Source organism: Eptatretus burgeri, chromosome 20 (assembly GCF_056783735.1).
Source record: "Eptatretus burgeri isolate ZD-2024b chromosome 20, Ebu_testis_v1, whole genome shotgun sequence".
Lineage (NCBI taxonomy): Eukaryota > Metazoa > Chordata > Myxini > Myxiniformes > Myxinidae > Eptatretus > Eptatretus burgeri.
Window position 1 is genome coordinate 1,166,280 of NC_140980.1, and position 12,760 is coordinate 1,179,039.

Sequence of the window (12,760 nt, forward strand, 5' to 3'; positions counted from 1 at the left end):
CTCGCTATGATCCGACTCCCTAATGCGAGTGTGACATCGTGTCCCCATCTCTGACCCCAAGATGGTATGACATGATTTGCTTCATTTTTTCCCCCACCCTCCCTCCTTCCTCCTGTCCGCCCCCCCCCCCACTAATGGCTAAAATTGTCGACTGTGTGACAATTGATGAAAACTGATTGTTTCTCAAGTTCGGGGTCTGGTGAGAACCTTTCGTTTTTATTTATTTGTTTGTTTGTTGTGTCGATCTCGGCTCGCAGGACAACTTGCATACCAACGACACGAAGACCTTGGTAGACAGGTACTTTGACATGGATTGTGTGCATGTTAGTAGACGGCGGACAACGCATCGAGATTTTGACCCTGGGCTCGCTTCATCATGAGCTCGGGTATCTGATGGGAGCACAAACAGGACAACCGGAATGTATAACGACCTGAACAGTGTTGCTTCTCGATTCCAGATGCATCGCTTTGTTTATAACTTTCTTTTTTTCTATCCACCACCCTTCTCCCCCACCACCCCAACCACCAAATAAATGAATGAGTCGAGTGAATATACCTTTTTGTGCTTCTCATCAGGAATGTATTGTAATGTTTTTTTTATTTTTATTTTTTGTCATTTGACACCAGGTGTTCCTGGGAATTATGGCCTGCTTCCACGATCACTTTCCGTCATATTCAATAGTCTGCACGGCCTCATCGACGATTATCCCAAATGGCGTCCATACATGAGCTGCGGTGCGATTTTTCTGTCTCTGCAACAAGCGAAGCACGAGGAGGCCACCAAAGCGGCCATTTTTGCAGCGGCCACATCGAAGAAGGTAGAACAGTACCCCCCGAACCGAGACTTCGGCAGAGATGGTGTTGACTCACTTGTTTGAATAGCCTGGCGTTGTCTTAACGGTCACGGCGGCTGGCTTAGTCCTCAGGGTCTTGAGTTAGAGCCCCTGTCGGTCCGTTGATACAACACCGGGTGGGTTGACTCATCCTTGCGAGGTGGGGGAAAAAAACGAGTACCGGCTCACTGGTAACAAGGAGCACTGCATCAGCGGCACAGATACTCTCCCATTAATGATGCAACCGGCAGCCACAGAATGCACGCAAAACAACAACTTGTTTGAATGCGGATCTCATTGGTTGAGGGCATTGTCCTGATGACATGATAATTGTGCTGTTATCGCTCGTCTTGTGTCGCTGCAGTCTTTTTTTGTGTCTGTGCGTCTGTCGTCCTGGTTGATCGAACCTTCTCCTTATTCCTCTTCTTCTCCAAATGGCTTCTCTCACCTCCCCCAGTGTGCGTGCGTGCACAGTGATTTCACGTGGAATATTTGTTTGTTGTCAACATTCAGGGATGCTCTGGTGGTGAAGACTTCATCACGGCATCCGGTGCATCCGGTTCTCAAGATGGTTCGAGCACTCAGGCTGAAGGTGGGCATGTTGATGACGTAGACACGAAGCTTGTGGTTTTTTTTTTTTTGTGCACGTCTTGCTTCATGCTCTCAGTGATGCAGACCCCAATTTTAATTTTGCAGACCAAAAAAAAATAATTGCGAGAAAAATGCCCAGAATTCATCTCTGGCCATCTTGGACCCTGGATCTTCCATGGGGTCCTAAGGGGGGGCTGGAACGCGGCCTATTGTGTTGGGATAATGGCACGGCAGTTTTTCAATCCGAGCCAAGACGTTGCTCCTGTTCTGCCTCTCGCTCAGGTTCTTCAAACCAGGTCGACGACAAAACGATATTCGTGGATGGAGATCGCTTTGACGTGAAGCCTGAGCACGGTCGTTACCTGCTGTGGGTTTCCTACTATGAGGTGTACAACGAAGTGATTTACGATCTCCTGTGCCAACCGACTGCGGCCTGTGTGAATCATGCGAACACACCGCAGTTGGCAAGAGATCCGGACGCCACGTCGTTTGTGAAAGGTCTGGTGGGTTTTCATTTTCTTTTGACGTTTCGTTTGAGGATGTTGGAGAAGCATTGTCGTGACCTTTTGAACTGCGGGAGAACCTTAAAAACGATTCACAACATTAAAAAAAAAAAAAATCAAAACGCTTCGAAAATGTCCATTAAAAAATGCCTCACTCTGCTAACTACTCCATCAGGAACAACTCATTCATTCTTCTTCTTCTTCTTCTACATCAAAATCTCTTCCTTTTCTCTTTGACAAAGCCTGTTTCCCAAAACCTCCTCACTCCCAAACACTGAGTTCATCCAACCTCTTTCACTAACAGACTAATTTTCCTCCATGCCTTCAAGTAAAAACACCCTCACCTCCACAGAGACCCAGGAAGTCTGTCGCAAGTTATCCAGTCTCGGAATCCTGAAGAGTCAATTTTGCAGACGCTGTGTGCACACGACAAACATTTCTCCTTCACCCCCCCCCCCCCAGGATCCAGTCCGTACTGGATGCCCTCTGGAGGATTCTTGGTCTTCGTGGGGCACACGGGGTCAACAATATGGACACCACAGGGACTTTCAGGACCTAATTCCTTCGATACCAGGTCTCTTCGGAGAATCCTTGGCGATCGCTGGTCGGACTTTGTGTCCGACGAGCGGTTGCTGAGAGAGACTCAAACGAGACTTGTTACCTGCACGGTCCGTTAGCATCAGCTGCGGCTGTACGGACACGTGGCTCGTTTTCCTGACACTGATCCTGCTCACCAGATTCTCTCAGCGGGGGAGTCGTGAGTGGAGAGGTCAATAGGCTGACCACGTGCCTCGTGGTTGCAGCAGGTTCATCAGCATCTCAATTGGTTGGGGATGGGTCAAGCATCTGCCTGGAGGACGGCCAGACGGAGGCCCCTGGAGTACTGGCGGAAAGTTGACACAGCGACGCGCTGCTCTGGCGCTTACCTGACCTGATATGGTTGCAGGATAAAAATAACCTCGCTTGCAGCCCAGGTAACCACAACGAAGAAGAGTACGTGGGGGTGGGGCCCAATAGCAGCCATTACGGAGTCTTGCAGGCGGTGTGGCGGCTCTCACACTGACGCCTCATTGGCAAGAGTGCCCCCCCCCCTAAAAAAATAGTGAAGATCACTGTACTAAACGGTGACTCAACATTATCTCACGACAGTGTACAAGGGTGGTGTATAAAACTGCTTGAGTCGCGCTAAACTTCCAGATATTTTTTTGACGATCTTTAAAATCTTTTTTTTTAAATTAAAATTGAAGTACAGGTATATAATTATACACTGAGCAGGGTATCGTGTTCTATGAACTCTCGAGTTTGGTTGTTGTTGTTGTTGTTGTTCTGTGACACTCGTCTTACCATGTCCCATCATGATCAGCCATCCTTGACGAGGACATCCATGAGTTAACATCTCGTCACGAGCTCGATTTTCGAAATTCCACCTTATTGTTGAGGTTTGGAGCACCTGTGGTCTTGTACCTTCCGTTTTTGCAGACTTGACCTGGGTCCACGTGAAAAGCATTCAGGAAGCTTTCGCGGTGCTCAATGCCGGCCGTCGGAACCAACGCATTGCTTCCACCGAGCTGAACAAGCATTCCAGCCGCAGGTGAGTGATTCGTTGCTGAAATTCCATCACGATCGTCCGATTCCACGCACGATGGTCCAGAAAATCTCGAATGGTATGATGTGTGCGTGTGCATGCGTCCGTCCTTGTCAGTCCACACCCAGTTCCTTGATGACGTGCTTGCATCGTTTGTTTCAGTCACAGTATATTCTCGATACGTCTGATTCAGCGGACTGACAGCAAGCGTCCTGTGGTGAAGCAAGTGAACGAGTGAGTACCTGTACCTGGACTTCGATCCCACCTGCCCACTCACAGCTAATTCCTCCCTCCGTCTCGTCGCTGGATTTGAACAACCCAAATTGTCATTTTTTGGGGATTGAAAGCGTCTGCGGTGTTAAACGAGGAGTATAAACGAACTAGAACTGCACTCGGTAGAGCACGTACCTCTCCCAGGCTGAACAGTTCACTTCTTGGGTCCCGCCGACAAACCGGATCTGCCTGCATCCGGACCTGAACCAAAATCGAATCGGCTTGTTCTCATCACCTACCTAACTCATCCACCAGGTTTTCTCATCATCCGTCCAAAACTTTTTGAAATATCCTGCTCAGCCAAACAAACAGACGAACAGGGGTGAATGCATAACCTGCCGTCATCCACCTTCGGTGGCGGAGTTAACGAGAGGAATTTTAAATCGGGACTCCGACTCGTTACTGAGTGCCCAAACTTGGTGAGCAGATCGGTGTAAAGCAAGTCTATGTAAACACGTACTTGAAACGAATCGATTATCTGACTAACTTACCAACTTTATTACTTACCTGTTCCCCATCTCAACCAACCCGAACACGGACGACTAATGACAGCTTGGTTGAAAAGCCGTGCAAGGGAGGTTTGTTTAATGACTTGAGGTTCTTTGTCGCACTCTTCAGGTTCTCTGTTTGTGACCTGGCGGGTTCTGAACGATCGAGCAAGACGCACAACACTGGTGACCGTTTGCAGGAGGCGTGCAAGATCAATAGGTCTCTGCTTAGTCTTGGCAAATGCATCTTGATCCAGCGGCAAAACCAGCAACGGTCAGTCCACCATCCCGATATAATGGAGGGAATGTATATTATATGTGTGCGTGTGCGTGTATGTGTGTATGTATGTAAGAATGTGTCATCTACTCCTCCGAGAGGATTTGACCGAGGAAGCTGAAACTTTCAGGGATCAATGAGCGGACCCTGCAGTTATGTCCGTGCACATTTCATTTTGATCCATTTATTACGTTCGCAAACTTCGTTTGACGAAGGTATTGTATTGACCCCTGTGTATTTATTTATTGGTAAATATGTGTGCGGACAACATTGCGCAAAAACTGCTGGACCGATTTGCATGAAATTTTCAGAGATGATGTGCAGTTACTCAAGGACGCCAGGCGAAGCTTTTGGGAGCGATCGGGTCAAAGGTCAAGGTCACAAAAAGGTCAAAATCGTTTTTTTGCGATTAAAGTGTCAATTTTGTTCCGATTTACATCAAATTAAGTGCAAAATGTTCAGTATTCAAATCCCGATCCACTGATATTGCGTATGGTATAGTGTTTGCAACCCTAGTTAGTCTGTGGAAGTCAAAGGTCAAGGGGGTCACCAAAATGGAGTTTTTGATTGGGGAAGCGTTGTGGACAACATTACACAAAAACCACTTCGCAGATTGTCATGAAATTTTGTGGATGTGTTTGGCATCACGAGAGGACAAATCGATTAGATTTTGGGAGCGATCGGATCAAAGGTTAAGGTCAAGGTCACAAAAAGGTCAAAATCGTTTTTTCGCGATTAAATTGTCAATTTTGTTTTGATTTACAGCAAATTAACTCCAAAATGTTCAAAATTAAATTCCCCATCCTCTTATATGACACATGGTGTAGTACTTTTGTCACCCAAGGTAGCGGTTGTGGGTCAAATGTCGTGGGGGTCACGAAATGCATATTTGTATTGAGATGCGTTGTGAACAACTTAATACAAAGGTAACTAGTGGCTGCGGCGAAGGTATGTGCTCTTCGAGTGCCCGTTCTAGTTTCTTTCATTTATTTCTTCCATGAGGAAGAAACTGTTCACACTACACTTGTCTGTGATGTCTAAGGCCACCTAGTCTCACCGAATGTCGGCATTCTTGAGCTGCTTTCACTGGGAACACCAGTACGCTCTCGGTTGCCATCGTATCGGTGGCTCGATGAGCACCTTTGACGTGCGACAGTCTCCTCTCCTGTGATTGGCTCTTGTTTGGGTTTGACTTCTTTCTCCCACCTGTTTCCACATCCCCTTTTTGGTTGTCCTGATTGGTTGAGAAGAGAGTCAAGATGACATAATGGACTCAAGAGTATCACCATCTGTTGTGAATCATTATTTAATTTGGTTACATTTGCTTTGCAATGTCTTCTCTTTATTTCAAGAAACGTCAACAAACCTGTGGTTGCGTTCACCACCATCACCTCCACCTTCATAGTTGTTTCTGGAAATGTTTCTGCTTTCGACGATTGTGCCAACGATGAATCACCCCCTGATGAGTGCACTGGGTTTGTAACCTTCGAGTGTTCAACATGCTTGTTGTTTGGCGGGGGTTTTGTGATGGATTGCCGTATTTGTGATGTTTTTGTCCCTCAGCTCCCAGAAGAGACCGGTGCCGTATCGTGAGAGCAAGTTGAGCCAGATATTCCAGTCGTTCCTGTCAGGCCGTGGCCATGCGTGCATGGTGGTGAATATGAATCCCTCGGCGAACATGTTTGACGAGAACCTCCACGTGCTCAAGTTCTCTGCTCTCGCCAAGCAGGTCAGCAGCGAATCATGTCCACGTTTATTGGAGACGGGTCTTTGTATCGTGACCAGGCTTGTCTGCACCAGCTCCAACAAACTGCAATAGGCCGACTGCACACCGCAGGCACGAAATGATCACATGACCCCATTCGCGCATAAATACAACCGTTGCCCGATACCGATTGCTGATGAGCTTCGGAGGCATGAAACCGAAAGCCTCATAATGGCGGAACCACACAGACAAGCACTTATTGGATTGTTTAGTAAAACGAGTGAACCCACTCCCTTCGGGAGCGAAATTTCGATTCTAAGACAGAAATCATCAGACATACACAGAATTGCCTTATTTTAGTTTCGGTAGAATCACTTGCTCCCTCTGAGAATGGCCTGGTTGGGTTAAGTGGGGGGAGGGAGTGGGGGAGAAGGTTCGGGCAAAGCCTCCGGCAGGGGTGAGTAGACCACTCACAATTTGTACAGGTGAAGATTGGAAGCCATCTACCCTTCCTCCCACGGAGGGAAGCTGGGGGGTATTATTTTTTGCATATGACCTGACACTGGGTCCTCACCCTCAAGTAATCCGTGCTACATGGGTCAACCCTCCACAACTTGCGGCACAGCGTGTCCTGCTCTCCTTCACTCAGCTCGTGCAGATTCCTGAGGTCTGTGGTCCACTGGCTGGCGTGGGTCTTTGGTTGGGAAGAACTTTGGGAGCGAGGCGGGATGGTGGGGTGCAACGAAATTGATAGAGGGAAGAGAGATGACCAGGCCCATCGGGCGATACGTGTTGGCGACACCAAAGTATTACCTCGGTTGGCCTTCCACAGCTTGAGCTTTTGCCTGAGTCTCTGTACGTATAAGTTAATCATAAAATGTTCTGCTTTTTCCTTTGTGCCGTGCAAGGTTTTCATTCGACATTCGTCTTTCAGGTTGTGACGTGCACATTGAAGCCGCCAAGGCCAAGCAGGAAACGATCGTCCATTGCTGGAGGCCCGGAACCTAAACGAAAGAAATCTATTGCCTTGGACAGTCCAAACCTCTCAAATGTTTCAGAGGAGGAGGAACACAAAGAAAATGAAGAAGATGATGAAGACGATGACGATTCGTCTGTAGAGGTTTGTACACTCTCGAGTCTCCTTACATGAGCATCTGTATACATGCATTTATAGATCTCACTGGAAAGTGATCTGCATCCCTCGGTCATGCACTTCGTCACAGGACACGTTTGATCGCATAAAGCAATTAAACATGCAGTACGAGGAGGAAAAACGACGTGTTGGGGAAGAGGTCGAGGCCACAGTTCGAGAACAGGTTGAGGACAAAGTTCGACTTGACACATCGAAGAAGTGGTCCACGATAATACATAACATGAGTAACAAGTACACGTGAGTATGTTTCGCCAATTTGTGAGATGCAAACCTCGTGTTGCGTGAGATTATTTTTGATTGGGCAGCCATTCGAAGCTTCTGGATAAATTCCATCTCGAGTACTGTTGCATTGTTTTGGAGAAGGGGTCGGGTCATCGTAACGGTTCGAACATGTGGACGGCAGGAATATGTTACAAAAGATGGAGGAGATGTACGAGCTGCGTATCGAACAGCGTACAGATATCCTTTCCTCTTCCTGGAAGAACTATTACGAGGAATACAAGGAAAGCACGAGTTTACAGTTGGAAGAGGAAAAGCTCAAGGTGCAGGTGTGTGAGCAAGTCGTGAAATCTTGGATGTACTCTGCCCTATGTGTTGATTCGCCGTCCGAGCAGCACGATCGTGCGGGTTACAAACTCGATGGAATAAAAGGTATTATCAAGTTTTTCATCGAACCCTGATGAGAACATGGAGATGACTAATTAATAATTGGGTCAAAGGGCAAAGTCACAGCGAATACAAATAGCTCCAACCAGCCTGTCCACCACGGCGCAGCACGAGACGGCCGGAATTGTTATTTAAATCACTTCCGTGCTTGTTTGTTCACCACGAGCAAAGGTACCCGGCGTTGCCGAGCAACCCCTCCTCGAGCTCATCCCACCCCTCCCCCTGCCTCTGATAAGTTATGAATTGTGAGAAAATGACTGTTTTAAAACCCTGAGTAAAGTGTAAGAAACGTGATTCCACAAAGTTTTGGTGCGATAAACCTTGGGAGCTCAGAGACGTCGCAAACAAACAAACAAGCAAACGTCTCATTTGCTTTGAAATGTAAGATAACATCGCTCCAAGCTCCTCGTGAAATGGAATGACATCGTCAATGAAAGCAGATTGCACAAAAAGAGGAAACGGTGCAATCTCGTGTTGAAAAAAATTTTTTTTCTTCTTCTTTTTTTAACGATACCAGATGACACCGAGGCACCGCACCACACCGCGGGGTCCGTACTTTACACTTTGATCCATCGACCAGTTATTACAAAGGAGAATAGCATGTACTGTACACCGCTCATTCCCAATCCCACATCCACGTGACGCATGACGTCATCGCTGTTTTTTTGCACAACTTTTTATCTGTCCACAACTTCTTGATATCCCCAGACAGACAGATATTTTGATATAAACCTTCGGTGGCGGATGTAATTACCTCTATCTTGTCTTCATGAACATGCGGAGTTAAAAACCCTGTGGTTGATATTAATGTCGGAGCTTTAGGCCGTAAACTCAACTCAATGCTCCGTGCTCTCTGGTGCAACAACTTCCACCAGGTTTTATTTCCCACCTGATAAATTGCGGGGAAAGTGAAAGTTGGCATCACCGTTCACAGAAAATAAAATAAAAATCCGACAATTAATTTTCTCTATTTCATTCTCAAGTTTGGGTTCTGTTTGTTGCCATTCTCAAATCAAAGGTTTTGGGTTCGAATACAGCCGCATGTGGCAGTATGAAGGAATTTGACCTTGTGTCTGGAGAATTAACCGGACTCGGTGGTGTCATGGTTGAAGCGTCCGCTCCGAGTCTGGGGGGTCGGCGTTTCAAACCCGCGGCCGAGTCATACCAAAGATTTTTAAAATGGCACGTGCTGCTACCTTGCTTGACGTTCAGCATTTAAAAGGATAGAGCATGGACAACCCCCATTGGTTGGCATCCATCGGGAGGAGGAGACTCCTCATTAGGAAATGCTCCGATGAGTGCGGTGAGAATGGCTGCGCCATTGCTGTGACGGCGCTGGTACCTCGAGTTGGAGCCAAAATGTTTAAAAAATGCCACAACGTCACTTGGTTGTTGATAAAATCCCAGAAGGTTCATTTGGAGACCATCGGAGAGGGGTGACTGTCACTTGCTCACCTGGTCTCATGCACACGTGATTATGGCTCATGTGGTTTGCTCCTTTTATGGTGATGAAGGTGCTGCATGCACGAGCACCAACACTGCAGCGAAAAGGGTTGCTGCGGTGGTGCGAGTGAGTGAGTGTCGGTGGTTTGTTTTGTTTTCTGACCTTCGTTTGCCTTGATTCCTTTATCCAGGAGCGAGACGAATACATTGCTCAGTTGGAGCAACAGCTACAGAGCCTTCCAAATGACCTTGAAGACATTTGGGCGATTGGACAGATGGTGCTCCATGACCTGGAGGAGCCAAATGGACAAACGACTGATGTGGAAAGGGAACCGTTGAATTCTCCACCCATGGACCTTGTTCCACAAGAAGCAGAGGCTGCGACTGTGCAGTTGACTGGTGAGGTTGTTTTTATATCCCTGTACTAGTCCGGCAGATATGTGAAAAAAAATGTGCCTTTAGTGATACAAGCATGAAATTTGGCACACTGCCAGGGCAGTATCTTACAAAGATTTTTGGATATAGGGACATTCCAGATTCTTCCCAGAGCCAAAATGGCGGCCATTTTACAAAATAGCCGATTTTGTGTTGTACAAGGAGGATACATGTGGATACAACCATATTTAAGAAGCATACCAGTGGTTTTATTTAACTAAATATAGATTCTAGCAAATAAGAAATAGCAAATAAAGGTGACAAAGCGTGAATAAACCATTTATTTGGTCATTTTTTTGGTGCATTTTTGCACTTTTGGACGGTTTTCTACAACAAACTCTTCAAAAAACTGTTATCAAGCACCATGGAATGACTGTTGTTCATTTAACACTCTTGAACTCAGAGGAAGTGCTTCTGTTTGATCCTAACATCAACTTACAGAGTCAAAATTATACAGTGGAACCTCTAGATCCAGGTAACAGAGTCTACTATGATGCATGGATACATGTGTACATGTTACATAATTATCATCTGTGATCTCTCTTGTCCCAGTTCTACTCTCTTGTACACTCCCCACCACAGTGACATAGAGCTGTGCACTGGAGTGCAGCCTTGACACACTTGCACTGTCCTCTGCATCCCTTTTTGCAGCCACACCTTAGTAAGTTGCCGACATGCCTCAGTTGCCTCTGGGAGGGTTGTCCAGTATATGTCCCAGCCATTATCGGTGTGAACTCACCCCCAGTCACTGGGCGATGGGAGCTCTGGTGTGGACACCATCATCTGGCCCCAACAGTAGCCGGCTTGGTAGGTAGCTCTCTTGATGTGCTGTTTCACGGCTTCACGAGTTGGTGGGAGAGCATCTATTGATCTGCCATTCTGGGTGAACAGATGCTTGCGACACTCATTGACATGTTCCTGGCTACTGGTGCGATCATAGAGCACAACAACAAAACGCTCCAGTGCATCCATGTGGTCATCTACGGCTGAAGGAGTTGGCGTGGCAGCCAAGGCACAGAATGCTGCAGTGACATCAGTGACCTCATCACAGGCTTTCCAGGTTTCCCATGCTTTTTTCTTCCCCCTGCCTCCGAAGCTTGAAACGGTGTCGCATCCAGTGAGGGCATGGAAGAATGGCAAACCTCGACACTTGTTAGGTCCCAGTACCACAGACATCTCGTGAGCTGCCAAGAACCTGAAGTTATTTCCTGTGCCAAAAGCAACCCAGAGCTCATCAATGTCCAGACGTCCAGCTGCTGTCACCGCAAGGACCACGACATCAGTGTCTACTGTACGGATAGAGACTTTGCTGTATCCCTGCCTCACAGCGTCTTCAGCATGGAGTAGCATTCTTGTGTCAGCCTCTTCATGGCTACAAGAGGCAAGACCAGCAACATCTCAGGCCTGCGTACAAACCACATCTTTGTGGTGCGTGCTGATGACTTGTTTGTCTGTGTCTGTTGTTGCTACTCTGGTGGCGAGGAAGTCAAACAATTCCATCTTGTTCTCATCTGTGCGAAGAAAGGTCTGCCAGTTTCCAGGAATGGAACTAGATGGCTCGACTCGTCTCCTGATGCCTTTGCCTCGCTTCTTCCTAGTATAGTGTCTGCCTTCAAACTGTCTGTGAGGTATTCATCCCAGACAATATCCATCCTGCTCGTATGCTGCAGCTGAGATGTGATGTATGGCAAGAATACTTCTGATACATACTCGTTGAAGGTCTTTGCTGTGCCAGGTGGCAGCATACTGATGATCGCTGCACCATCAAGGATGATGACTTCAACTGCTGGACTAGCAGCAGCAGCAGCATTCTCCTGTGGAGGGACCAGATCTTCTAAGCAGCCAACCAGATCAGACTTTGTTCCAAGTCTCATCTTGCCCATGTGTGACAGTGCAGGGGGACATGCTTGGTTCTCATGTGCGAAGAACTCATCAAGATCTCCATCACGTATCTGGGACGCAATGAACAACCTGGAGAACAGGGAGCAGTCGTTCTTCAGAGATGAAACCTGCAGCTGTGCTCTTGACTTCTCTCTGACTGGAGGTCGGCTGAAGAGAGGGAGGTTGTTTCTCTTGATTGGGTCGGTGATGGGCTTTGTCTGGTTGATGTCTCTCATGGACATAGGAGTCATGCGGTTCTTGTCCCAGCTTCTCGATCTGGCGTACAGTATTGATAACTGCTGGGTCTGCCAGGTCTCTGCTGTCTAGCACCAGGAGATCCTTGCTGTCATCACAAAATGGGTTGCCCATCTCCCCCATGACTTGAGTGAGTGAACGCACATCTTTAGCAAAGGCTACCTGTGTGTGCTTGGTCTGCTCGTGGTGTTTGTGAACAGCCTTCTTGGTCTCTGATGTGGCCTGGAACTCAGCGATCACTCTGGCCATCTCTGGACCAGACACCATCCAGCGGCGTAATGCAGCGGGATTCTCTGTCAGGCCTACAGCTCCTCCGTCACCCTTAACTAATGCGTTATTCTGCTCGTGGGCTTGGTCGATGGCCATCGCAGAAAACGCATGAGTGGTCTTCTTTACTGTGAAGTTGCCGGCAAGAAACTGCGTGTATACACTTGCATGTTTGGTCGCCAGTGTCACCATGTCGCGCAGGTGAACTGGTATCCAGTATCCGGTGCTTGAGTTTGGTCGAGTGAACACGTCCAGTCAAGACTGTTCCAAGCTGTTTCAGCCGGTTGTTGTACAGACTTGTTAGGTCTGCCAGCTTGAACACTGGTGCCACAAGAGCGTCCATGCGGGCATCATCGATGTAGGACACCAGTTCTCCGAGAGCTATGCCATGATTGATATCATCCT

The 12,760-nt window shown here is 47.5% G+C and overlaps 1 protein-coding gene and 1 long non-coding RNA gene across 7 annotated transcripts in view; one reads left to right on the forward strand and one right to left on the reverse strand.

Annotated features, from left to right (window-relative positions):
- The window catches only part of LOC147008263 (kinesin-like protein KIF20A), a 28,646-nt gene extending 18,018 nt beyond the window's left edge, over positions 1–10,628 (forward strand). For 3 of the 6 annotated variants that reach the window (XM_085865123.1, XM_085865124.1, XM_085865121.1), the window contains exons 7-18: positions 628–818; positions 1,347–1,425; positions 1,707–1,922; positions 3,407–3,518; positions 3,675–3,746; positions 4,404–4,547; positions 5,903–6,025; positions 6,114–6,279; positions 7,190–7,375; positions 7,479–7,645; positions 7,812–7,956; positions 9,709–10,624. In XM_085865123.1, coding sequence (XP_085721249.1) covers positions 628–818; positions 1,347–1,425; positions 1,707–1,922; positions 3,407–3,518; positions 3,675–3,746; positions 4,404–4,547; positions 5,903–6,025; positions 6,114–6,279; positions 7,190–7,375; positions 7,479–7,645; positions 7,812–7,956; positions 9,709–9,945 — 1,838 coding nt within the window. In that variant the 3' untranslated portion in view covers positions 9,946–10,624. Of the gene's footprint in view, positions 1–627; positions 819–1,346; positions 1,426–1,706; positions 1,923–3,406; positions 3,519–3,674; positions 3,747–4,403; positions 4,548–5,902; positions 6,026–6,113; positions 6,280–7,189; positions 7,376–7,478; positions 7,646–7,811; positions 7,957–9,708 lie in introns of all 6 variants that reach the window. The other 3 variants (XM_085865125.1, XM_085865126.1, XM_085865127.1) reach the window with 3 other exon arrangements.
- LOC147008251 (uncharacterized) overlaps positions 1–12,760 on the reverse strand; it is a 298,248-nt gene that overhangs the window by 245,488 nt on the left and 40,000 nt on the right. The window lies entirely within an intron of this gene.